This window comes from Falco punctatus (genome assembly GCF_963210335.1).
Source record: "Falco punctatus genome assembly, chromosome: 1".
Taxonomy (NCBI): Eukaryota; Metazoa; Chordata; class Aves; order Falconiformes; family Falconidae; genus Falco; species Falco punctatus.
Window position 1 is genome coordinate 104,786,789 of NC_137580.1, and position 26,820 is coordinate 104,813,608.

General features: G+C 43.2%; 2 protein-coding genes and 1 long non-coding RNA gene across 14 annotated transcripts in view; 1 reads left to right on the forward strand and 2 right to left on the reverse strand.

Annotated features, from left to right (window-relative positions):
* The window catches only part of RABEP1 (rabaptin, RAB GTPase binding effector protein 1), a 49,371-nt gene extending 49,097 nt beyond the window's left edge, over positions 1–274 (reverse strand). Inside the window, exon 1 of the mRNA XM_080365326.1 lies at positions 99–274. Coding sequence (XP_080221452.1) covers positions 99–132 — 34 coding nt within the window. The 5' untranslated portion in view covers positions 133–274. The remainder of the gene's footprint in view (positions 1–98) is intronic.
* LOC308053817 lies at positions 206–20,262 on the forward strand. Of its 11 annotated transcripts, none has more exons than XR_013923806.1 (5): positions 206–343; positions 2,685–4,277; positions 6,147–8,023; positions 9,828–9,879; positions 15,826–20,262. It is a non-coding gene; the product is annotated as an uncharacterized lncRNA (long non-coding RNA). The 11 variants fall into 11 exon arrangements; XR_013923807.1 differs by lacking the exon at positions 206–343 and having other exon boundaries at positions 465–4,277; positions 6,147–6,356; positions 7,914–8,077; XR_013923809.1 differs by lacking the exon at positions 206–343 and having other exon boundaries at positions 528–4,277; positions 6,147–6,796; positions 7,914–8,077.
* Positions 20,263–20,407: 145 nt separating this feature from the next.
* IFT22 (intraflagellar transport 22) lies at positions 20,408–24,115 on the reverse strand. Of its 2 annotated transcripts, none has more exons than XM_080365483.1 (5): positions 23,849–23,972; positions 23,437–23,516; positions 23,235–23,324; positions 22,404–22,606; positions 20,408–21,468 (listed from the first exon to the last, which is right to left on the reverse strand). In XM_080365483.1, the coding sequence occupies exons 1-5, from the start codon at positions 23,885–23,887 to the stop codon at positions 21,320–21,322; spliced, it is 561 nt and encodes a 186-aa protein (XP_080221609.1). In that variant the 5' UTR covers positions 23,888–23,972; the 3' UTR covers positions 20,408–21,319. The 2 variants fall into 2 exon arrangements, 1 of the variants encoding a protein (XP_080221609.1); XR_013923799.1 differs by having other exon boundaries at positions 21,329–21,468; positions 22,404–22,488; positions 23,849–24,115.
* Between the last annotated feature and the right edge of the window lie 2,705 nt (positions 24,116–26,820).

Here is a 26,820-nt window from a genome sequence, read left to right on the forward strand (position 1 = left end):
CCGCTGCCCCCCCGGCCGGCGCGGCTCCACAGGCGAGCCCAGGGCTGGGCAGGCCGCGGCCAGCCGGCTCGGCGGAGCGAGGCCGCCTCCCCCTTTACCGTCCGTCGGAGGGCTCGGGCCGGGCTGGGCCATGGCTCCGGCGGGCGGGCGGTGCCGCCGCGGCCTCCTCCGCCTCCAGCCGCGGCGTCGGAGCGGGAACCGCTACGCCAGGGGGCCCCGGCGAGAGACGGGAGCTGGCGGCCCGGACCTCCGCCTCCTCCGCCTCATCCTGACAGCGGCCGCCGCCGGCGGGAGGAGGAGGAGGAGAAGGAGGAGGAGGAGGAGCGCCGCGCAGGCGCCCACGGTGAGACCACGGGACCGGCTGCCGCCACCGGGGCTGGGAGGGCCGGGGCGGCGGGGGCAGGGGCAGGGTGGCTGCTCCCGGGCCGGCCGGCTCCGCGCTGAGGCGCTTTGTCACGCAGCGGCCGAGCGGGGAGGCAGAGCTCGTCCCGGCGGGAGCGGGGCCGGGGCCTCCGCCCGCGGAGGGCAGGGCCGGGGCGGGCTGGCGGGGCCTGAAGGCGCCCGACCGGGGTCCCGCCGGCCCCAGCCCGCCCCAGGGCCCGGTCGTGGGGGCTGGCCCTCCCCGCCCGGCCTGTGCCCAGGGCCTCGGCCTCCCGGGCCGCAGCAAGGCCCTTCCCCGCGCCGGGGAGGCGTCCCTGGCGTTGCTGGTCAGGGGAGCCTGGAAGTGTGGTTAGTGTTTATTATCCAGGGCGTGGGCACAAGCGGCACCAAGGCTGTCCCCTGGTGATGCGGGAGGGACGCTGGTGTGCCCGGGGGGGTGGCAGGAGGAGCCCCGCCACCCGTGGGGCCCGAGCCTGCCACCCGTGGGGCCCCAGCACAGCCACCCGTGGGGCCCCAGCACAGCCACCCGTGGGGCCCCAGCACAGCCACCCGTGGGGCCCGAGCCTGCCACCCGTGGGACCCCATCCCCGCCACCCGTGGGGCCCAAGCCCTGCCACCTGTGGGGCTCCCTGCCACCACCACCCGTGGGACCCCAGCCCCCTGTGGGGACCCAGCCACCTGTGGGGCCTGACCCCGCCACCCATGGGGCGCTGCTGCCAGGTCATGGAGGACGGTATTGATCCTTCCGCCTAACCGGGAGACAGTGTCTAAACTTCAGGTTTTTACCAATAAAATGTCGACTTACAGCCTTCGAGCACCTGTAAAACCACAGAAAGCAGAGTTGGAGTGGAGAGGAAGGTACCCAGCCCTGTCGGGCAGGATCTGTTACGGCTAGCCTTTCTTACGTCTTGTGTACCCTAAAAACCAGTCAGTTTTACACTAAACCTCACTTGTTGCCACAGTTCAGGCCTCACTATCAAAATACGCAATGTGGGAAGGTATGGGGTTCTGCATTTCATGTTAGATTTTTGGCTCAGTTAAACCAAATACAGACTCAAAATAGGGAGTCTTGGAAAATTATGCCTTTATGTTTTGCCCATTTTGACTAGTTCAGGTAGATCTTCTCGGTCTTTGCTGTTGTAAAAAACAGGCTTAAACTAAAGGCTTAACTTCTCGGTGCTCCCAATTTGAGACATGTAGGGCTGACTTTTCATGGGTATTTGGAGCACCCAGAACTGCCAATAGCTCACAGAACTGCTGCCTTAGTGACAAAGTGATCAAAGGGCTGAGCATCCATCACTTGCGGTACATTTATAATTTTCTTAGCTCCTGCTCAGGCTCTTTTAGAAGTAGCTGCATAGTACAAGCATTCAACACATAAATCCTTTTGGAAATCTAGCCCTAACTGGAAAATGAGCTCGTGAAACTGTCCTTGTGCATGTTCACATGGATGCCCCACACCACCCATATTAGCAGCCGCTTTCATCTTGTTCGTGTCAAGGCAAAACTCCCACACGTTTTGGTTGGTCTGGGATCAAACTCTTACGCGTCGTTCCTGCGAACAGCAAGCCTGATACCTTGTCATACCTACAAGCGCTTATTAAGACATGAATATCATATCCCTTCCATAGAGAAAATACTGACTATTGGAATTGCAACATTTCAAAATCTTTCTTAGAACTCCTGAGCTTACATATTAGATGGGGTTTATACAGTAGTTTGAAGAATAGAAAAACTCTAAAGGGGTTTGTACTTTTTTTTTTCCCTTCTTCTCCAATCCAAAACTGTACTAGCTTTATATGTATGGCTCTTACTTAATCTTTCCTTCTTTTTCTGGACAGAAATTGGACTTGACAGAGGCAACAGTTTATATAGTATCTAGTCGCAATGTCTTGTAACTTGGAACGATTGGGTAGCTTCCTCTGTGCCTCCCAAAATGACCCTTTTAATTCTAATCACTTGTAGTTCTTACAGCCTTGATCTCAAAGGATTTTCCAACATGATTCAGCTAAACCTGAAAAGAGGTAAGCAAGGTTTTAACAGCGGTTTGCAGGCATGGAAACAGATCTATTGGAGTAGCAGAACCAGCAGAGACTAAAAGTCCTGAATTTCAGTCCCCATGCTGTAAATGTTAGACAAGTGCAGTATTAATGAATCAGTGAGGCATAGATCAGATCTAGAGAGCTGCAGGTGGGCAGAGACTATTTCTGGAACAAGCTTCTGCAGAAATAATAACGCTCCTAGAATCCCATGAATTTTTGTCAAATTTATTTGGCCTAAACATCTAACATGGGTGTTTTCAGCATTAGTACCACAAGCAGCAGAGACAAGTTAATGGAAAATGCATCTTCCTTGAGAGCGTGAGCGGTGTTAGTACAAGCTGCAGGACTAGCTGTCACTTTGCACTCTGCCTGAAAAAGGTAAGTTCGCAGCTTTTGTTTAAACAGTAACATCCGGTGACAAGCGGTGAGTGTGTACACTCGGTGGCTGTCTGGAGACCAGAAGTAAACTGAAGGGGACTGTGGCTGGTCGATTGCAAAGAGCATAGTGAAGTAATTTACATAACACATCTAGGAGAGAAGTCTTTTCTTTTTGCCTGAGGAAAACAAACAAGTAGCAAAAGAGCTAATTACATTTGTTTTCCTAATAGATCTGGCCTGTGGTTGATTGACTTCAGTGCTTATGAATGCTCAAGTCCCAAATGAAACTTTTCCTACTTTTTTTTTTAATATGTAGAAAGATTTTTCTCTTTGTGTGGCTTTGCCTTTTTTTTTTTTTTTTTTTTATTTAATTGGGGCACTTTAACCTCAACTGAAGCATCTATTAGGCTTTGAAGAATGTGATGATCACTGCCTTTGTCTGTGACACTAGTCCCAGATCCTAGGTCTGGTTGAGTTACCCTGGCTGCATCCCAACTCCACAGCAAGACAAAACCCAGTTACATACATTGTACTACCACTTGCCACAAAGTACACGGCTTTGGGGAATGGCACTGCACACTCCAGCCAGTCCTCTGCTGTGAGGGATCAGGGGGCCAGGGCTGGGATCAGCCCAATGAAGAGTATGATCACAAAAGCTTTGTATTCATAGGGAGTGAGGCTGATAAAATACAGAGCTAATTCCTTTAGTTTTGAATGGTACAAGACACTATTGTTTTATATGACAGCTAAGCCGATTCTAAGAAAAAACAGGTTTTAGAAAGATAAACTAAAGTTCTGGACTCGCAAGGCCTACATCTGGTGTGAATTCAGTGGAAGCAGGCTGTTGTGTGGGAAATGAGAAGCTGGCCTGTAGCACAGAATCAAAATGGAGATCAAAAAGACCCTCTGAAGTGTGCTGTTTCCCATTTATGCTGCTTTACTGGCCTACTGGCCGCAGAGAAGTTTGATTCCATTGTGCCCTGTATGGTAAGAGTATGCAGTGAATTACAGGCACTGCTCCCCAGTGTAGTTCATCTCATAAACCACCCACTGTTTAATTCAATTCATCCAGGAAAGCTGAGTAACAAGGTAGATTTGGGAAGTGGCTTTGTGGGTTGCTAAGACTAGATTCCACTGCGCTCGTAGGGGAAGAAAACTGCAGCATTGAGGACCCTCTGCCTGAGCAGGTAGGAGAACTAGTTTCAAGAGCAACAGCTCATCTATCCCAGATGACTCTACCTGTAGGTGTTATGCAGTGAAGATTCTGGTAACAGTCTCCTTCATTGGACAAACCACAAAATGACATTGTCTTTACGTGAATGCAGCAAGAATTGTTTGAACGTGGAGAGTAAACATATGACCAGAAAAAATTGTGTGTTCTTAACTCCAGGTGAAGCCCAGGGAAACAGAAGTTGCACGCATCTTTACGGAGGGACTCAGCTGCTCATGACAACAAGCCTTGGGTTCATTCAAAAGGCACGTTAAGGTCTTGTCCTTCCAGCAAAAGAGGAGGAACAGAATTTATTGCTTGCACTTTATATGTTTCTAGGTTAGCCAGAGTTTGTCTACTGTTTTTCTCACTTTTTTACTTGTTTAAAATAAAAAAAAGTGTTCAGAGTTTCCTAATGTTTGAATGTTTATTTTCCTTTTGTTGAGATTGATGCATCGTTAGCATTAGGTTCTGCAGATATGAGTGTTTGTAGGCTTTGGTCCTTTCTTTTTAATGCAAAGCTTTTGGAGAAAATTTACATTGGTCTAAGTATTACCATAAAGAGGTTGGTTAAAAATCCCAAACCAGTCATGCTCTTTGCTTCAAAAGTTATTCTGGAATGCAAGGAATTTGGTCTGGAACAATTACATTATTTGCAATGGTAACTTCTTAGCGAACCCTGGAATAGTTTGTGGTTAAAAACCTTTTCAAGAGCAATTGAAAAATTATGTTATCCCATCTATTGTTTAAAGGTTTCCATGTGGTACAGTTCTTTGAATATATGGGAAGCAAATGAAGCCAAAAATTAAAATCTGGCAGGCAAAACCTGAAGTGCTTGCATTGGCCTTAAATCTAGATATATGCACATTAATGATCCATTTGAAAGATGTCTATATTAAGGTTTCAAAGCTCTCTGGGTTCCCAAGGGGCAAGCTCACTGAATGTTGTGATGTACCATGAACCTAAGCAATTTTTCTTACTGCAAAATAACCAAGAAATCAGAAACTCGTTCTGTCTGCGTAACAAAGGACACATTAAGAGCATAGTCTTTGGGTAACCTTGCTCAGCAATAATAGTTCATTAGAATTGTCATTGCAGGGCAGCACAAAACCAACACTGCTTTGTACTTAACACACTCCTTCACTGGAAGATGTTTTTATTTTTAATATTTTAAATATTTTTAATATGCCATAATCCATTCAGGTTCACTATACCTGTATTAATGAAATTATCTGCACCTGTCTACAGACACACAGAGCAGGATGCAAAGGGATTCAGCAAATATTCTGGCAAAACTTCCCACAGTGGTTTAAACTGCTAGCACCCTATAGCCTGCTCTGCCTTTGTGTTAGAGATAACTGTTGCAGGGAAGTGCAGAGTGGAGTGCAGGATTGTGCTTAGCCATGCAGTGTTTAGCCTTAGTCCAAATCTGCCTTCATCACTGATTTAAGTAGAGATGCTGTACTTCGTATTGCAGTAGTTGAAGTGTGGACATGCACAGTCCCTCCTGCCAGCTCTGTTATTGTAGCAGGATTTTATAATAGAAGAGAGGAGGCACCAGCAAGGCCCATGTCAGCCACCACATATTCATCAGACCTCACCCAGCAAAGCCCGATATGATCCAGCAGCAGGGACAAGGGTAGTGGGACCCCAGAGAGAACTCACTCGGGTTTTGCGCTGTTCGTGAGATTGTATTTTTCTTTATAAAGCCTGAAAGGACAACAGGGGATTCTGCTTTCTGAGGCTATTTTGCATGTAATATTACATGTAGTAATTTTCAAAACGGAAGAGTATGTTAGCAGGAGCATCTCATGCATTCAGTTTGCTAATCTTGAGAAGGCCAGTTCATTAACAATAAGATGAGTCATGTCAGATCTGCAGGATTGGGCCATTAATCCCATTTTCTTCCCCTGAGGCACAAGCAGATCAGATATCCCATAAATTCTAATGGTTGCAATGCCCACTTGCCAAGAGAAGGAGGGAGTTTTGCAAGTACCATAAAATTCAATTGTCCCATGTGTGTCGTATTAAATGGTGTAGCCAAAAGATTTCCATGTTAAGACTTCAACAGCAGTGCTCATTGTGGAGTGTTTTATTAATCCAACCACTGTGAACTCTCAGTATGTCTCTTTTAGAACTGTCTTTGGAGATATTTAGAAGAGCATGATACCCAAGAAGACTGAGCTGTCTTTGTGTAAACGATGGACAAGGCAGCTGAAGAAGATGCCATAGGATTTCAGTGGATCACCAGATCCTTGGGAATCCTCCAGCTGAACAAGCTTGCCCTTCTGAACAGATTAACCCTGCTGGAAGCACCAAAAGCATAGCTCGAGGCCTTCCGCCAGGTGGGACTCTTCAGTGATTCCTGAGCCTTTTCTGAGGCTCTGCTTACGCCTGTATGTCAAGAGGTGGACCAACCCAAATAGTTGTTAATACCAGTTTAAATCTCACGTCTTAGGTCAGTGAGTACACCCAGCTAGTCCAGCTGTTTCTCATCAACACCATCTCATCCTTATGAATCCTTTTATTCCCTGTTTCCCTGATTTCTCTTAGGTGTTACAGTGGTCTCTCTATTTTCCTCTTTATTTTACTTGAGTGCCTTTTCCAGAGATAGCTCTTAGATGCCGACACACAAAATATTTTGTACTTCTGATAGCACCTTGACTGGAGAAAGAGCCTTTTAGTAGAACCAGAAGAGAAGAAATTATCACAGATTTACAGCTGGGAAGACCCAGAGAGATAGCCTGGCTTGCCTGGCAATGCACAGAAGTCAGCAACAGAAGGGGTAAAATATGAATGTTTATCTTTTACCTCCCTACAGCTTTTTTTTGCCATAAAGTACATTCCTTTGTTTATTCATCACACCTTTAAAAATATCAAAAAGTTTCTGACCTTCTTTGAAAAATAGCTGAAGACAAACATCTGTTATAAAATGAGAATTTCTTAGCAGGTAAAAAGATCAAACGAACTCATTTTCTAGAGAACGTGAGCATGATTCTCTTAAAAATGTTTGCTGGTGACGTGTGCTTTCCTGCCTTACTCTTTAACTATTCATGCAGCATTAAGAAGCTCCCTTCTCCTCTGAGACCACAGGAGGTTTCACATTAGGATGTTAACCTCCTTCAGATCATCTCCTCGGTGCACAATCCGAGTTACATTTACATGCAGACATAATTTCATTCAGCCCACTTTATGCCACTTACATCTCCCTTGTTGCTATGGGGAACTTTGATAAGGAACCAATTAGCAAATAAAATATTTGAGGAGGAATGTGAAAGCTACTACTTGGTGGATTTGCAAGTAACAGGCAGTGACATTTTATTTGGCATTTGTCCTTACCTAGCTGAGCTTCTTCCACTGCAGCTTCAGCTACATTCTATGTAGTCAAAACATGCTTCCCACAGGACTTAAGAGACTTAAAACATGTAACTGTAGCTCACCCTGGGGAATTTTTGCAATTCTCATGAGAAGGATTGCCGTGGAGTAGTTTTGCTGGCATGACAGTGCAAAGAGCACCATCCAGTGTCTAATCAGAGCAAATACACGAAAACTCCATGGCGCTGACACAGAGGCGTCTCTGCACATCTCATAGTCAAGCTACGCCTGGTGGGGTGCATGATGATCTAAATAAAAAGAGGCTACAGTCAATTATAGAAGGAATTCTAAGGGAAGACTGGCAAAGTTATCGAGCTTTCAGGAAGATATGAGACAATCTGGAGGATCACCTCTTTCAAAGAAGAACTGTTCTGAGTTGGAGTTATTGATGACTGAGAGAGCAGAAGGCACAAGCAGGAAGAAATGGAAGTGGCAATATATGGGGCTGGTCAAGAAAAAGGGAAGGAGCTATGGCAGGGAGAGAAAATGGGGCCAGATCCTTATCCTGTAATCCTTCCCCTTTGCAGAATGGAATCAGCAAAAAGAGGCTAGGAAGCAGCACTGGTGGCCAACAAAATAAGGAAGTGACTTCAGCTGCCGCTGCCCAGAGCCAACAGCTTTGTATTGCTTGACAAATGTAGGTAGTCCTGGCTTTCAAGAAGGAAAATGATTTGGAAAAAGATTTTGCACTGTAAGCATGCAATAAATAGTCATTCTTATTATATATGGCTACAGGGTTTTGGTTGGCTAGAGAGAAGGAATTAATAGGAGAGCAAGGAGTCCATGAAGCTAAAGATGGGCACAGGCAAAAATTAATATTATTTGCAAAGAGGCAATACACAAATAGATGTCCAAGAAAAAGCATGCAACTTTTCCATGGACTAATAGTTGTGCAACAGTCTATGGAAACTGTAGGTAAACAAAGAAACAGGAATGTTTGGTATATTATGAACAGTGTGTGTGTGTGTGTAGATGTATATATATATAATCAGAGATGCAGAGTGCTCCAGTTTAGCACAATGTTTGTAGTAACATATCACTAGTGTATCCTCCCTAAAATCAGACTTTGGGCTGGCATAATTTAGAAATGCGGTAATGCAAGACAGCTCCTATGTTGTGTTCATCGTTCCCAGAAACAACTTAGCATATGTTTGCTCTTACTCTTTTTATATTGAACTTGCAGAGCAGAACTCACTTCTTTGATTAATATTAAGCAGTGTTTTGTTTGTGCCCTGTGGCAGAAGTGCCCAGATGGAGTGGTTTGAATTCTGAAAACATGAAAAGCATTTAACGTTCTACGGAGCTCTGTTAAAGCTGTCTGAATCAAACATCTGGTATCAAATCTTTGGATAAATCAGTTTCTGCAAGTATTTGGACCTGCTCTGGGTCTGTGCTTTGTTCCAGCTTTACATTCCCTCTTTTCCTTCCTTGTTTCTAGAGCCAATAGATGATGGTTTATTGCCTGGTGCAGCCCATTAAAGTCCCTTTGTTGGGTCTTGGCAATTAGTTGAGCAGAAAGAGTATAAAAATCACTTTGGCATCTATGGGGTTGAAATGGCAATACTGACACTCCCTGAAAGGCTTTTTATCTGTCCTTGAGGTGATGGAGAAAGAAGAAAGAGTGGTCATCCAGAGACACAGGGAAGGTACTGCCTGATGTGTCTGCAGAGTGTAGCCCTGTCGAAGAGCTTTTGCCTGTATAAAAGGTCTCTGCCCTCCACAGGGACCTTGTGTGGATACATCCATGCAAGACCCCCCTGCCAGGGGAAGTGAATGGTATCCCACTGCTCAGCCCTGCCCGATCCCACTGCTAGTCCTGCTTTCTGCGCAAGAAAAACTCCAGCAGATTTGAGGAGTGAGAAGGGGCAATGGGAGCTGTTGTCATGATGCCATACAACAGATGGAAGTGCCCACACTTAAGAGATCCACAGCCCCAGTCTTCCAAAACACACACCACTGCTGGGCACAGTGAGGAAGGGCAGGCTGACTTTCACTTCAATAACTGAGGCAGCAGAGGTGAATCAAGGGCTGATGCACAGGGACCACCTAATTTAGAGGTGTTCAACTCTTTTCACTTTAGGAAGTGTTTCAGCTAAAAGGACTGAGCACACAGAGCTTCCATGACCCTTCTGACTTAGGACACTTGGCCCCACTCCTGGGCAGATTTTCAGATGAGTGGTATTGCAAAACACCAAAATTTACCTGTGCCAGAGGTTCTGACTCCTGGAGCTATGACCAAAGCCATGAAAGAGCATCAAATGGGAATTTTCCTAAGTTGCATTCAGAATATTGTGAAGCAACTGTTTTATGTGTAGTAACCAAGAAAAACGTCTCACAATGTAACTTTCTATGCTGTTGAGGGAATAAGACATTTTGAGTTACACTGCTTTAAGATGTCTTGCTATGTTTAAAAGACTGATTTTCTTTTGTCTTGTTTTCAGGCTTAATACATCAAGCAAGCTTCAGTGGAGTCATTCTTGCCTGACACCAATGGTAAGAGGAAAGAGAAGCAAGTTATTCATGTTTAATGTTATTTTCTGCCAGATGTTTTGCTGGTAGAAATCCATAGCTCCACAGGCACCAATTTCTTCAGGATCTGGAATGTCTGGCCCAATTTCTTTCTCCATTCCGGACAGTATGTGAAGGAAACTGCTTTATTTTGCAATATTGAATATTCATGCTGGGAAGTTATAAGCAAAAACAAAATAATGAGAGACAGGGTCTCTAATAAGCTTCCTGTCACATGAGGCTCTGGTTCTGTTGAAGCAGATGTGGTTGCTGACTTGTTTCCAAAATGTTTGTTGAGTGGTGATTAGATTCTGTCATAGTGATGTTATCTCTCTGTGATATCATTCAATACAAGTAGTTCTGCAAACAGCAAAATCTTCTTTCCTGTGGATTTATATCTCGGATTGTGTTTCAGCATGGATTCTCTGATGTTTAATAGGCATTGAGTTCATTTTAGCCTGTTTCTTTAATGACAGATGAATAATCTGTCTACTTGGCCATCCACTTTCACAAAACTTGCAGGATTTAAATATCTCAAGTATGTAAAATTTGAGTAGGAATTATGAATCAGTTCCAGAGTTAGTTGCGGCCAACTCATGTAAACAAACATGAACATGAATCTCATTTTCTTATAAAAGCAAAAGGTAAGAAACAACCTTGTAATATTTTACCCTTGTATATTACCTGCTTGATTCTATTCTGTTTTATTAGTGATCAGTCATGTCAGATATGCTTTATTTGTAATGGTGTATGAAATACAGGATTTTTTTTGCCACGTTGAATGCAAATTAAAACATCATTAATATATACTTGTAATGGGCCACACAAGAGATTACATTCTTTTTTTATGGTCCTTGCTGGAGCATGGGAAGGAGGTGACATGCATTTTAACTTACAGGTCTACACAGGCAAGTGCAGAGAAAGAACAGATTGTTTTTCCTTTAGAATTAGACCTCACCCGTTCTGGTTTGGAAAGGAAGAAAGGAAACCTAGAATTGAAAATGAGCTTTTGGGTGGCAGAGTCCAGTCTTCTGTTTCTGCAGTGAGCCAAGTTCCCAATCTTTTTCATAAATGGATTGTGCTATTCAAAAATATGCTCTTTCCTCCTTGTCACCTCTCCTATCCTCACAGTTTCCTACTTTATCTGGGCATTTGCTCCAGACTTTCCTTCTTTTGGTAGGAAGAAACCTTCTAATTTCCACAGTCATTTTATGCATGTTTGTTCTTGTTCCAGAAATGTCCCTTAGGTTTCTCAGTTCTTTTCTGCACCATCTAAGTAAACTGAGACTGAGCCCGTGGCTCTGCTGTGCCAAGTCCAGTAAAGGAGGTGGGAGTTAGTCTTCATAGCCAGCCCTTCACTTATTCCTTTCATACTTAAACTGTTTAGAGCAAATTCTTCATGCATTTTTCATGTTATGTCACATTAAGTAAAGAGAAAGTTTCTGTGAATCACAGATAATTTGAAGAACTGGTCAAGTGAGGAGTGTGGTAGGAAGGCTGGCAGCAGGCTCAGTTCACTGACTGCAGGAGGATGATCTGTTGCACAGCCTAAGGGGGTCATATGAAAATTAAGGATACCACGAAAAAAGCAAGGAATTCATACCTTTTTAGCTTGTTTGTGCTAAGTAAGAGGCCTGAAGTCTTTCCCTGTTTCTTCTGTGTTGATCTTTCAAATGTTCATAACATCCAGTCAAGGCTTCATGTGGTTTGATGGGGGTTTGAGTCTTGACCTGGGAAGCTGTAAGCTTCTTCAAAGTTGCATGCGAAGGGTCAGGGTTCTGCACCTTCAGCAAAACTACCTTTTCTTTCACATCCTTCTCAATGACAAAAAAAAGTTCATCTTGATTTTATTCATTTTACTTGTGTAACTTGTCTAACATCATCTCTCTGATTAATAACCCTACTAGCTGTTCAAACTCTCTGCTTATTTTTTTACATTGGAAATGTAACTTTTGCTTCCTCTAGGTTAAGAAATGGTTATATGACTATTACAAAATGTCAGCAGGATTTAAGAAAAAAGCTTTAAAAAAATTGGTTACTTCTTTCAAACCCCCTTGATTTTAAGTTAGAAAGAGTAGAGAAAAATGATACTTATCCAATTTTCTGCTTACATCTTGAGAACAGTCCTGTAAGAAAGACAGTTCTGGAAGGCTCTCTCACTGTCTTTTTAATCTTCTGCAAGATTAGTTTAGTTTGCTTAATGTAAATGAACAATTAATTTAAAAATGAAAAGCGTTAAGAGGGGGGAGCAGTAATTCAAGAGGTAAAAGTAGTAGATGAGGCAAGAAGGTAAGTAGACCAGACAAAATTTGATGTGTTCAGCTTCACTTGTGCCAATGTCAAAGGTGGCATCTGTTTATGGTTAAAGAGAAGCTATCCTGTGGGAACAGAACAAGAGCTGGAGAGATCAGGGCTCACTCACCTTCTGTTGCAAAGAATGCCAGATTTCTTCATTATATTTGATAATGGCAGATTAAGCCCTTGAATCTGAGCTGGATCTCTGAAAGGTCCCAAGAAAGATGACAATGGAAATTTTAAACCCAAATTTTGGGGCTGTGGTTGTTCTTGCCATGGAGCTTTTCCTTTAGGAGACCTTGTCAGCTGGACCCAGTGTCTGGTTTCCGAGGTGACCCACAGGTTGGTGCTCAGCAGCCATGCTTGGATGCTGGTGCAGAGGCCTTCAGATTCTTTAGAAGTGAGTGATTTCTGAACAATGCTCATCCTGGTCCCCAGGAAAACATATTGTCAGCCAAAGGTAACTGGAGTGGAGTCTAGCTAGATTCATCGCCTTCCACATCAGTCCCCTTCCTCCTCTGAGCCTCACCCTGTCCCAGGGGTCTGCAAGGGGGTGTGTGGCAGACAGCCATCATCCAGGAATCTGCCCTGTGCCTGGCAGATTGACATCGGGAGGGATCTTTCCTGTTTTCTGGCCCCTTCCAGGACTGACAAAAAGAAGCCAGACACAGGCTGGAACTTAAGCCAAAGGCTTCCAAGTCTTTGTTAACTGGCAGGATGATGGATATTGGCCAGTGGTGCCTGGGTGTAAAAAAGAAAGGAAATCACATGGAGTCTCAAGAGTCTAACAGGAACTGCAGATGGCTGGGGATGAATGTCCTGACTCCTTTTTTTTTTTTTTTTTTTTCTAATATTAAACTTTAACAAACGATGTAACAAAAAGCAATCCACAGCCACATAGCATATGTTCATATCACCAAAACAGAAGCACACACACATTCCTGCTCACTACACAACTGCTGTTAGAGATCCTTTTGCCATGTTATTCCACCTACATACTTAACTTTGTTAGCCTGGCTATAAGAATATATTGTATACCTGTTTGTGTCAGCTTGTTTATCTTACCTGTCCCTTCTTAAGCCATTGACCATTTTCAGCCACATCTGATAGAATGAGAGAAGTCTCAAAGTTACAAAATTCCTAAAAAATCCATTATTGTAGGTAGCCATGTCTGTACAGAGAGCAAGGGAGGAGGACACTTTTATGAGGATAGAAAATCTAGACTTGGGTATATGCTTAAGACACAAGGCTGAAGACATGGGGCTTCAGCAGCAGTTAGCATAGCATAAAATATTTGTGTATCTAATACTACTAGGTTTTTCTGGGACTGGCAAATGAATGATTTAGTAATGGAAACTGCACGTGTATCTGTTTGGCTTCTGTGGTTTGAGTTATAGAAAACTGTAGCAGTGTCTGTAGGGATCACAGCTGCCCAACTTCGTGTCATAGACCTTGTGTCTTAATAGGACACAAAAATTCCCATTTTTCCAAGTAGAGAAGAGAGCACAGAGTGGCAAATTTTAGCTTTTATTGCCACTGCTTTGTAAAATCACCTTTACAGTCCACAGACTCAGACCTGTGCAGGTCTGTGAGACCTAAGATTTATTATATCACTACCATATTTGTACATCTATCTTCAGTTCCTGGATATGAAAGAAATTAAAGGTCCAAAAGTTCAGCTTTATGTTAATATATTGAGATATATGCAATGTTTAACTTCCCTGGACAAAGGAACTGCATCAAGGGTTGGCTTGTCCTGTTACGTTGTGAAGGTGTCAGCACTGTGTGCTGCAAAGCTTCATGCAACCTTCGGGGAGAAGAAAAGCCAAGTTTATGCTCAATGGAAAACAGATGGATTTTTCATTAGATATTACTTTTAATCATCTGCTTTAAAAGTAAAGATACACCACTCCAAGCAGAAGAAGGGCCTCCTAACCGCTTTGTTTAGGTCTCAGGCACATTATCTTAGCTATAGATAAGCAAGATTGCAAGATCTTTGTATCATTAGGAGTTCCAGTCAAACTTGTCTACCGTTATTAGAATTCCAAACACAGCAAAACAATTTTGGGGCCTTAACAATATTTTTCCCTTAGAAGTATCTTTATTTAATGATTCAGAGTTATTATTATGGGCCTGGCAGTTGGTTGCTGAGTTTCTGGAGTATTACCATTTAACCTAGGTCAGAATGAAAATCCTGGAATATTCACTGCAGGGCAGACCTTTTGCTTCTTTGAGGGCCTGGTCTTCAGAGTCAGCATTGGTGTGACTCCTCCAGGTGGTCTTAAGTGGCTGAGAGAGGTGACCCCAGCAGTCTAGAAAGCTCGAAGATCCTTCCTAACAAGATGAACCCTGCAATCTGTGCCTGTAGGTACTAAATCAACTTTTGACAAGTAAAGAACAATGCAGTCCCAGGGTTTTAGGAACAGATGGTTGCTGCCAAACCACAATAAATGCTTTTGTCTGGAGCTCATGGAACAATAACATAGCAATGGAGGGTGTTCCCTTGTCTATTACTCCCTCTGAGCAAATTCTCAGGGACATGTTACCAGGATTCAGATAGATTTCATGGAACTAGTGGAGAAACAGACTTTCATTTCCTTACAAAGGGAGGAAGAGACAATGGAACTCAGCAAAACATAGGGCATTTTTAATTCCTGTCTGAGAGTTATGCAAGCAAAACCCAGTGCCAGTCCTCAGACAGTACTCTCTAAAGTGAGACTCATGTGAGAAAATCTGTGCTACCTTTCTTCTATTAGCAGATGACAAAATTGCTTTACTTCCTTTGCATCTGTATAAATACAACCTATGTCTTTAACTGATCTCCAGCTGGAGAGTGTGAGTCAGAATCCAAGTTTTTTAAATTGGTGTTCTGGTTCACTGTCACCTCTGTAGAAAATACCTAAATAAAAAAATACCTCCATGAATAAAATAGAAGTAAGCCTCTTGTTTTCATAAGAAAGGGACTGGAAGGATCAGGTCATGGAATCACAGAATGGTCAGGGTTGGAAGGGACTTTTGGAGATCAGCTAATCCAGCCCCCTGATAAAGCAGGTTCACCTAGAGCAGGTTGCACACAGTTGTGTTCATCACAAACCAGTGACACTCTATCACAAACTATTAATTAAGCACCATTCTGAAACAAGGTAGGTTTGTCCCACTCTGTTAGAAACCTTCCTCAGTTCCCAGACTAGAGTTACTAATGACTAGTTTGTTCACATATATTGTTATGCTAAAGCTGTCTTTTAGGTTAGATTATACAGAAATAGAATATGAGCAGGAATATTAGGTTTCTCCTGCTTTTTTTCTCTTTAAGGTGAAAAAAAAAGGTCACCTTGTATTCAAGGTCAAATTATTTCCTCCTGGAGTTCATGGGCTGGGGAGGGGAGAATGAGCAAAAGGAGCAGATAAGAATGCTTTACATTTAGGTTTGTGTAACTTGGTCACAATGGTCCAGCCTTTTAGCACCAGCATCCCTGCTCTGATGATTGCCTTGATTATCTTATGTCCAAGTAAACACAGTCAATTTTATTTCTTTGTGGTATATTTGCAGAAATCAAGCATCGAGTGCCCTCTCTCCTTGTGTTGCTAAAGTGAAAAAACCAGCACTTCTCATACAATTGTTTCTTTCTTCTTCAGCCATTCAGGTGGTCTTTTCCTGATTCAGTGTAACTTTCTGAGCATGGGTGGCCAAACCTGTACACCATTTGCACAAAGCCAGTTCCATCAGATTGGTGATTACAACAAGAGGTAAGAGGTTTCCGGATACTATTGTTTGTGAAGAGGACGGATTTTCTGAGGATGAATTCTCAGCAAATTCTAAGCAGATGCCTTTACGACGTATCTAGTTATGTAAACCTCAGTCACTCAAGGGGGAATCTTGTCCCAGGTAAACAACATAAGATGGATCGATGCAAAAATATACAACTGAGCTGTCAATGGGCCTGCTGCGTACATGGGAATTAACCCCTTGAACTGCTTTGGAGTAGCAGCATATGGTATCTTGTATTCACAAGTGCAGTAGTGTCTGCGTATGCATGAAGAGCGCTGAGTAAAGCTATGTGAGTTACTGTTAGAGGCTTCCTAGCATCTTGGGAGAGGCAACTTCTTAACAAGGCAAATTGATCTCTTGGGGAATCTTCGCTGTACCACAGTGAAGACTTCTGGAGAAGTGGTAAGAGGAAGTACTCACAAGTGACCTCCAGAGCAAGGTACTCCTGTTGAAAAGTTGAGTCATTTAATATCAGATTTTAAAAGGTCCTGGATGCCTTCTAGAAGTTGCTTCATAAAGTGTCTCCATGTCAGCACCCTACATATTTTAAACCGAGCATGCAAAAACACAGCATGGATGGGTACTCTTAAATGTGGCGGTCTACGTGACTTCCTTGTAGTCACTTGGCAGTGCAATAATAGAAATAGGAACATAGGATTTCTTATGTCTATTGTGTCCATTGGAACAATACTGCTGAGAGCAACTGAGAGCAAAGGCCTGGCCTTCAAAATATATGACTTGAAAGGAAAGTTACATTTTTTTGGTAAGGTCCAAATGTATTTCATTCAGTTTTCCTCCTACTCCCAAAGTTTGGTTGTAAACAAGTATGATTTTTTACCCTGGAAGCCATGCATCTGGATTGCAGTGCCTGTAACTGTTTTCATCATCACAAGTAGTTATTGGTTTCATAACGTTCTGCATGTGCAGAAAACAGCTTGTAAGAGGTAACCCAAGCAAACTCTATTTTATAATTGAAGAGCTTAAATGTCTTAAATCACCAGTCTGCAAGGTACCTGCAGCCATTAACTTTCTACATATGACCCTAAAGTCTTAAAATTCTGCATTCCTAGCTTTGCAGAATTCTTCTGATTCTGGCTGCTCCCTATCAAATTTCCATGCTGACTCTTTGTCCAGACAGGTCAACTGTTCAAAGCAATAATGTACCAACTACTTTCATGGGAAGTGAATGTGACCTTCAGTAGGGCTCACCTACAGCTATAAACCTTTTTGTAGCTATACAGCAATAAAACTTTGAAAATAATTTCTGCATATTGCAAATGTGATGTAAGCTGTCAAGATTATCAGTACTCAATGCCAAGTGAAAAAATACATTGCACCTGAATAACTTCTATTTAAATAACGGATTATTTTTTCACTGCACAGTTGGCATATCCTGGAGTCTTCATATTCTGCACTGTGGAGGCTGAATATATTTGAATTGATTAATATTTAAAGTGTTCTATGCCCCTGATTCCTGCCTCAGTTCCCCAAACCCTGAAAATGCAAGTGATCACAGAAAAAACACTGCAACAAATAGCCACTGAATTCCAGTAGGGACAAGGAACAACAGAAAGGGACAGGAAACTCGGAGACTTCCAATTTGTGTGCAGTTTGTACAAAGTGGGGGTTTGGGCTACATGGGTGCTGACAGGATGAGAAGGGGGCGTGAACTGTTCGTTCTAAGGGACTGAGGACTCCTGGAGAAGGCCACGTTTGTTTGGAGGAACTGAGAGACTTCACTTGTTCTCTGCCTTCCCTTTCACTTCTTGGAAATGTCATCCAAAAAGCCATCTTACAGTTCCAAGCATGGCGGTAAGGTCCTCGGTGCAGAAGAGTAAAATAGAGTATTTGTGCTGCAAATTTTCTGTTATCGTCTGCTCCTAAATTGTTTCTACTCCTCGTTAAGCCTGCGGCTTGCCAACCAACTTCCCTGTGACTTGTGGCCAATTAGCTCACGTGCCCAGTTTCCTTTACACCGCTCCGGGCAATTCTTTGCTCTCACAAGCAGAAGTATGGACAGAGCCGTAGCACAGTCACTTGCTAACCACATCGCTGTAAGCAAACAGATGGGACTGTGCACCCCCAATCTGAGTAACACCGTGATGTGGCATTGTTTGAAGCTCTGCAGGCTTACTGATCGCACAGGCAAGGCAGGCTCTGAAGGGCAGAGGTGTAACATACATTCATCTGCATCTGGCATTCTTGTACCCCTCTTCTGAGTGGGTGCCTCTGTTGACCTCTTTCATAAATCATTAGTAAATGATACTTCTGGATAAATACTTTCTCTGTATCTTCTCCAGTACTAAGGATTAATTTTACATGGGTCTATGCATTTACTCTGTTCTGCAGCAGCAACAGAAATTAATCTCTTGGCCAGACTGTAGGAATGATGTTCCACATTTATTACATATTATGACCTTTCTGGATGATATAAAGTCAAGTCTAGGGATCTGTCTTTGGTTCTGTGTGTTTTTCTTCTCTAATGAATAATGAGTTGTGGTGTATAGATGCCACTAATTCACATCCTTTTTTTTGAGTTTAAAGATCATGATTAATGTTTTATATGAAGCAAGATGGTGAATAGGAGAGTTCATTGACTTTTCAACCCTGGAATCACCCAAACACCGGTTTACATTCCAAATAAAATATTTGGTGGGTTTCACACCGGTCTTTACCAGCGCGTATCACAATGTTGCTGTTGGGAAAAACTGAATTTATTAAGGCAGTATATTTTAAAAATTGGCTCCAGCAACTGCACAGCTGGCAACAAGGAAAAAATAATCTAAGGCAGCATGTAAAAAACTTGTTCTCTAGTTAGACTGTGAATTTTCCAATAACTGCCTCCAATAGACCACCCTATGACACTGATTGCAAACATATAAAGCCTGATTGTTTCAAAAGTCATATAAATAAAATGTAGATGTTGAAATGCCAACCTCCCACTATTTGCCTCCAACCTTTTCTTTTCATCTCTTACTGCTTATTTTGCTTTTTTCTTTCTTGGTGTCCTTCCTCTCACTGTTTTCTTTCAGTACCACCCCCTCTTTTCCTCTCAGAACTGAGTGGAGCTTTAGTTTTAACGGCAGAATAGGAGCCAGCAGACACGAAAAGAAGCTGGGGCAGCAAATGCTGTGACCCCAGAACAGAACAGTGCAGGTTGTTTGTGTGCACACACAACTTCATGTGCCACGTGCCTGGTACCAACCTGAGCAAACCAGTGTATCATTCAAATAGTAGTTGTGTGAAGTACAAGTCTAGCTCAGTATGTTCTGTTTGTGTAGCCATTCATTTTACAACTTGGAACTGTTGAAGATCTTCTTGTAATCTTTCACCTTGCATACCTTTGTTTCAAATAAACAGAGATTAATGATCCAAGAGAAAAAAAACCAGGGAAGTACAACACAACTGGGATGAAGAGGCTTTTATACTCTAGCAGTGTGTTTGTTGATTTTGAACATGATGGTGTAGAAGTGCTTCAAACAGTATATGAAAATAACTGAAAAATGTTCTCTGTGACTTGAAAGCAACAATAAAAGTAACTTATTTTGAGCTGCTACAGTCAATCATTGTTACACCACTACAATGAATCCCATTGAAGGGGTCTGACAAAAGAAAGCGTGTGCCAATTTTTTGCCTTGAGACCTGGGGGCATTTTGACGAGGCCAGGACCTGAGCTACTGCTAACACCAGCCCACAGCAGCACAGCACACCCTGACTGCTCTTTGCCTCGCTGAAGCTTCCCAGACAAAACTCTGGAGAAACCCCCAACTCATGCTGCTTGGAGGCCAGTAGAAAGACGTGCAAACAACTGAGTAGATTTTTGAGGCATCTCTTCTTGTCATCTTGGAAAACAGAATATTTGCACAAGGACAGGCTAAGCATTATTTGGAAAAAAACCAAACTATGAAAATAGGAAAAATAGTAGACTAATTAACCTCCTCACTGAAAAACCCAAGAAGCTCTCTCACTCCTACTTCCTGTTTTATAACATACTTTCTGTAAAAGATGTTTACTAAAAGATAATGTTGGTGTGAGGACAAGGCTATTTTAACAAAATATACTTGTAAAACAGCTGCAGCTCAAATATAGCTGTATGGCACAAATATGCAGTGAAACAAAATCTGTAAAATCCAGTGCTGTGGGTCAGACATAGTTGTGACAAGCCACTGGTCTCACACTTCAAAACGTGAGCTGCAGTACAAGGTGAAATGGGATGCTTCTCAAGGATTTCTGCAGCTCCTGCTCCCAGTCCCTCTCTCCTTTAAATTATCTTATGCAATAAAAACAAGCGTGTGTAGTATGGATACATGCTTCTGCTTTTCATTTGTCATTTTTTTGGCTATTTGGGTCAGTGACAAGTTCTTGTAAACATCTCTTGTTAGAGCTATTAAGGTGAAATGTACTGTTCCACAAAACCATAATTAACGTTCCCTTTGAGAACAAAAAGGATGCATTTTTAAAATGTTTTTATTGCCTTACTACTGCATGTTACAAAAAAATGTCTTCCACAGCAAAGCACACCAAGGACAGGGATGACTACAAACCAAATCAGAAAGTAAATTATCTATGAAACCACTACTGCAATGCAACAGGGAACAGCAATAGAAGTTTCAAAACAGCTTTTCTTCCTCTGGACAATGCAGAGCTTATTTTTTTTCTTTGTTGGAACTCCCAACACAGGTCAAAGTACTCCACTACACTAAGATTTCAGGTTTTTTCCTCCCAGAGAGACCTAAACATTGTCCCAAACAACACATTTGTTTTGTTGGAATAGAAGGACAAACCTAGTCCTGAGAAAGACTCTGTCTTGCCAAGGCAATAGCTATGCAATGTGCTCTTCAGATGCTGGACAGAATGACAAGAAGAACTTGGAACATAAAACTCTGGATCCCACACCACGACTACTTTTCAGATCTCTATTCCAATCAGTTTGTACTGACTTCCAAAAGCATAACTTCTCCAGGAATACAGCTAACATGAGCACTTTACTCAGATGCTTCAACAGAACTCCACAAATCTTATGTTCTGTCAGGCCGCCTTCTCTTAGAACCTCTGCAAAAAGGGATTCTAAAGTGAAGAAACGACCCATACTTTTATCTTTTGGTCTACGATAACACATTAAACAATACCTTCCTGTACCTCTGACGCTAAATGAAACCAAAGTGCAGCTAAAGTTACCCAAATTCCTGGATGTGCAGCCATCTCTTTGGCACCACAGTTTATCTGATGTCAGCACTTGCTTATAGGCAGAAGTGTTTATAGGCTGGCAAATTCTTGTTGTGAGGACCTGTTCACAGGCTAGCACAGCTTACAAAGGGAAAAATAATCCTTTTTCTTCCCTGTTCAGTATATCTTTTAATGTTATGAAATAATTGACATTTCTTCCCTCTCTCTGCTCTCATTTAGTAAGGTGATAATGCTTCTGAAGTATTTCATAAATTCCATCCGAACATCTTCAGGATCTTCTTCTAAGTTGGAATGTATTAGTTTTAGCTTGTTCAGCGGGTAAGCTTTGAAGGTAAATGAAAAATTATTAGGTATATTCCTTCTATAAAAGAAATAGTCACAATCAAGGTCATGGGACAGCTCATGCTGAAGTCAGTTGGAATTCGGTAGTATCCAACAGTATGACACGCCAGATAACATGTAACATATGAAGAAGAAATGCATCATAGCTTGTTAGCATTACAAACAAGTACAACTTATTGCTAGATTAAATTCTTCAAACATTATTATTAAATGATAAAGTACTGGGTTTGGTCTGGCATTCAGTTAGGCAGAATCAACAATTCAGCACTGAATTGAATTTTACTATTGAAGTTATCTAACATTCTTTTATTACTTCAAAATAATGGAATGTTATTGTTACATTAAATATGTATCAATATATTAATACTTAGAATAATTATGTATTTATTTGAACACTGGAACAGGTTGCCTAGAGGGAGTGCGTGTTCCCATTTGTATAAACAGCCACAAATAATTTTGCAGTATATAAGGTACCCATGACTTATTTTAAGAGGAAGATCATTAGCCTTTTATTTCAAAGGGCTTCTATTCTTTTGATTGATAGATTTTAGGCTTAAATGGCCTCAAAAGTATCAGCTAACAAGAGATAAAATTCAACATAAGAAACAAACTAATAGTGATGGATGATGAAATATGGCAGGAGTTCTAATTCCTGGCTCAGTGGGCATACTCACTGTGTGACCTTAGAGAAGTCACTCAAACTTTTCTGGCTTTTACTTTCCTTTTTGAGAAATAGGAATATTGCTCACCTTCTAGATGACCTTTGCAACTCATTATTTCTGGTTTTGCAAAGCACTCCAGTATTCTTTGATTGGCAGATTTAAATGAAAAATGCAAGCCATAAAGTGTAAACAATTTTAAAGACACATAGATCAACAAAAAGCTGAGTTACAGATAGAGTTTTCCATCTTCTTACCCAAAGACAGATCTTCTGTGTCCCCCGCACTGCCTGGCTTGTGATGTGCAACTAGGAGACACTGACTATCAAGCAATGGCTGCTGCTGCACAAAACAAGAGTACCACATTTCAATTTCTTTCAGGTGACTGGGCAGCTCAGGATTGAAGATTATTATTACGCCATGAGAGTCCTTCATCAGAGCTGGCCAGCATGTTTCAAACCTTGAAAAACAGGTGCATGGGAAATGGTAAGATTGATCACTGGAAAACAGAAACATGCACCCAAGTTTTTTTCTTCCCTCCTCAAGAAAACAGTTCAGTACTTTTTCTTTGTAACATTAGTAATCTTGCCAGTGATCTATCATATTCCAAATATTTTGACTTAAGCTATTATGTTAGTTGCTGCCATGATTTGCTGACAATGTAGTATTTGGTCAAATGCTTATTTAAACTTTTTCCCTAAAAACAGACCTGTCCAGTTCTCAATTGTATCTTTTGGAAATTAAGGCTGCAATCATATACATACATGGTTTGAAATCCACTCACATAACTTCAAGGACATGAAGGCAATTAACAGAGTGGGCCTCTGTCTTCTGTACCTGTAACTTCATTCTAGGAGCTACGGACTTTACTGTTATATGGAGTCCTTATCCAAAACAAGGCTGTGTCAGCTGGGATCATGGCAGACAGCATCTTGTATCAGATGCTTCATAGTAGAAAGCTATAAAAAAATGTAATGCTGTAAAGAGTCGGGAATATTCCTCATCTCAAAAAGATCATTCGTTTTAGGCCTTAAGTATTTTGTGTAAACAGAACTATTATGAGTTAGGTAACAATGATGCTGGCTTACTTTTGATCACCACTGCAATCCCACAACTCAAACCGACACCCCGCTCCCTTGCTGTTACCGTTCAAGTTTGGCTTCTCATATTCCAGGATCCTGTGAAAAGGAGCGGATGGACAACGTGATGCCATTCCCGCACCACCACAACCACACAGCGGGACTTTCTGAGGGGCTGGCGGTTGTCAGCGCGCCACGAGGTTTCGCTCACCTCACACCTTGCGTCGGGCTGTAGCTGCCAATCCCTTCAATGCTTTCGGAAACAAAGTTCGCCAAGACCGATTTTCCAGACTGGCAGAAAGCAGGAGTGAGTGACACATGCAGGAATTTAAGATGCCAAAGCCACAAGGAAGACAGGAGCTCGGCGTTTACCCCAGCACCCTGCTCTCCCTCCAGCTAAGGCCCCTGCGCATGAGGCCTGCCCCCTCCTCCCTCCCGCCGCCGGCCCCCCCAGCCGCCGCAGCGCACCCTCTGCACTGTAGGCCCCGCCGAAGGCAGCCGCAGGGCCCGCAGCCCTCCGGGGGCCGGCGCGGGCCTCGGGGAGGGCGGTCAAGGGGCCGGCGCGGATGCAAACACGGCCTCGGCGGCGGGGGCGGCTGCCGCGGGCCCGGGTCGCCGCTCACCTCACGGGGCCCCACCAGCAGCACCTTGGCCTTCAGCATGGCGGGAAGGCGGCGGCTCCTCCCGCCCGCCCGTTGCCCAGCAACGCGCCCGCGCTGCCCGCGCGGGGAGAGGAGGCGGGAGGGCAAGAGGGGAAGGCGCGCTGCGATTGGTGCTGCCACCGTCACGTGCCGTGGGGCGGGGCGCGCGCGGGCTGGGCGTCCTTCGGCCGCCGTGAGGTGGCGTCCCGCCAGCAGCCCGGTGGGGCCGGGGGGGGCCGCGGCCCGCATCCATCACCGCCACGTACGGCTGGGCCCCCCGCCGCGGCTGTCCGGACTCTCCTCCTCACACACACGGGGCCCGTGGCGCGGGAGGTGGAAGCGGCCTCTCAGGTATCCTGGGGGTTGGGTTCGCCCCGGGCCCCGCCTGAAGGAGCTGGTGCTGTGGCGGCGGCGGGCTCGGGCCCTGTGCGCACCCAGCGCTCCGGCACGCTGCCCGCAGAGGGGTTTGCGGCGCCTGTACGGCCTTCAGCCCTAGGCAGTGTGCCCTGAGGGGACCCCTTGCCTTTGTGTCCGTCGGGCGGGGCTGGCGGCGGACCCCCCTGTCTGCACGGCTTTGGAGGGGAGGTGTTCCCCCCGCCTTGGCCTTTCTGTCCTCCGGAAAGCAAGTCAGGCTAATGAAAAGCAAGAGTCGGGCTAACAGTACCAGACACTCTCATCAGCCATGCTCACACACTGCTCTGGTGTCCCTCGCCAGCCCCAGCAGTCTGTCCTTGCCTGAAGTTTCACTGCGGTTTTAGCTGCAGATGCTCCTGCACGGACGATCAAGCAAGCTCTTGGAAGTTTCTTATGAAGGCTTGTTAGTAGAAGCAAGAGGCTTTTTTAAATTGCAGCTTCTAAGAAAAAAAAAAAAACAAAACATCTGGCAGACAGATGTGCAACTTCAGAGCTGTTTAGTGCCCAGGTACAACAGCAGTTTTAGATGAGCTTTCAAATAGGGCCTCTAGGCGCTACCATAATGTAAATGTTTATTACTAGTACTACTAATAAACGTGAACCAGAATTGCTCTGCTCTCACTGAGGGGGTAGAGTCTCCTCTATCACACTGTAGATTTCCTTGCTGTTTCAATCCTTATATAGGGAGAGTTCAGGATGGTTCAGTGTGGCAGTGGCATCTCATCATTCACACAGTATTTTAAACTTAAGAAAACCTTTTGTTTTCAAGTTGGTGGGACAAAAACAATGAAAAAGCAATAGTTGCACCTAGCCCCAAATTTGAATCTGCTGTATCAGACTGGATGTGTATTTTATGTTTGTGAAGATCCACGTATGATTCAGGACCAAGTTCAACAATGAACTGGGACAGCTCATAGTTAATTCTTTCTGCAGCTATGTTGTTTTTCTCATTTCAGACTTCAGACTTCAGAAAAGACAGAAAAGGTGACCCAGAGAGAAGAAATTAGGACAACCTCTCTTATTAGCTGGCACATGTTATTAGCTGCCACTAGCACATGAAGAAAAATGTGTTATAAAGGGTCCTATTGTGGACAGCAGCACAGAAGGGGGTGGGGGTGTAGGGTAAGAGGTAACTGAAACTGGGTAAAACTGGCTGTTTTTGCAGCTGCCCAGAAAGCAATTAGGATTAATTTTTAGATGAAGTGTCAGATAGAGTCTGTGTGTGTTTATATTAGCCACTGAAGAATAAGGAGGACACTGCTGACTAAGGCTGCAATTTTTGGATTTATCCATGTGATTTAGGGTTTGAAGTCACTTTAGAAAGTGGGAATTAAGCTTCCAAGCCACTTAGGGTGATATTTTCAAAGGCATCTAAGTGAAGTACATTTGATGTTATCAGCATCTGCCTTAGGCATATGGGTAAAGTTACATTAGTTACTGATGTATTTGCTGAGAGTACGCGTGTACAAATCAGCAAGGCCATTTTGTTTCACTTAGTTAAAACTCTTTGTTAGACTGCAGCAGAGAGGAAACTTCAGCAGTAAGTGAACTACTTCCAGACAATAATGGTAATGGTCTGTACGTCTTGCATTTATTAAATGGGTAGTTTTCCACCATAATGTTTTGGTAGCAAGCAAAAATTATCATCTCCAGATGATTCTTTATGGATGTATCCTCCTTTTTCCTTCAAAAGCCAAAAGAAACTGCAGGCTATCAATAATATTTCAGTAAAACTATTCTTCACTCTAGAAATGTCTGTGAGAACTCAGGCTATGAGACACAATGATTGCTGTATCAAGACGTGATGCTTGTTGCCTGAATTGCAGATAAGAGGACTTTGCCTCCTAGTTAGAGGCCCACAAGTTGTACTGGAAGCAGCAATAAAATGTAGTGCCAGTCACCTTTCAGATAACCCTTTAGCACTTGCAAATCATTCAGTCTTTTGGAAAACAGTATTCTAAGTTTGCATTATATTTCATTTAATGTGGCATATTTCCAATGAAAACAACTCAAAAAATCTTTCATAAGATTTTGTGGCTCAGTACTAGTACTTTGCTTAATGTACTGTAACACTGTTTCCAACTTTGGAACACATACCCTAGAGCACTCAAATCAAGTTGTGTCTGAAAGTAATGCCTTGGTTAGAAATACAACCACATGGCAAGACTTACCATGAGAATGAGTGCTCTGCCTGTTTGTTGTGTGTTGCATGATATTTATCGTGTGTGTGCGGAAACAGCTTTCTAGTGGGTGCAGGCAGAGACTTGCATTACATCCTCTGCTTATGCTGGTTCATTTGGGGGCAAGGCATAGAATACAAGAATTGAAAGGAAGAAACACCTGCTTTTGTGCACCGAAGCCTGCTATTAAGAATTAAGAGAAAAAAACCCAATATTGTTGTGAACTTGAAGCTTGTTGCTTAAGAGGGTCAGAGAAGGGATATGTCTCTGAGGTTCAAAGCCCAGTTGATTAAGTAAATGATGAAGCTGTGGATGAAACATGGCTGTCCTCTGGATTAAGTTTTGGTAGAGCTATGAAAA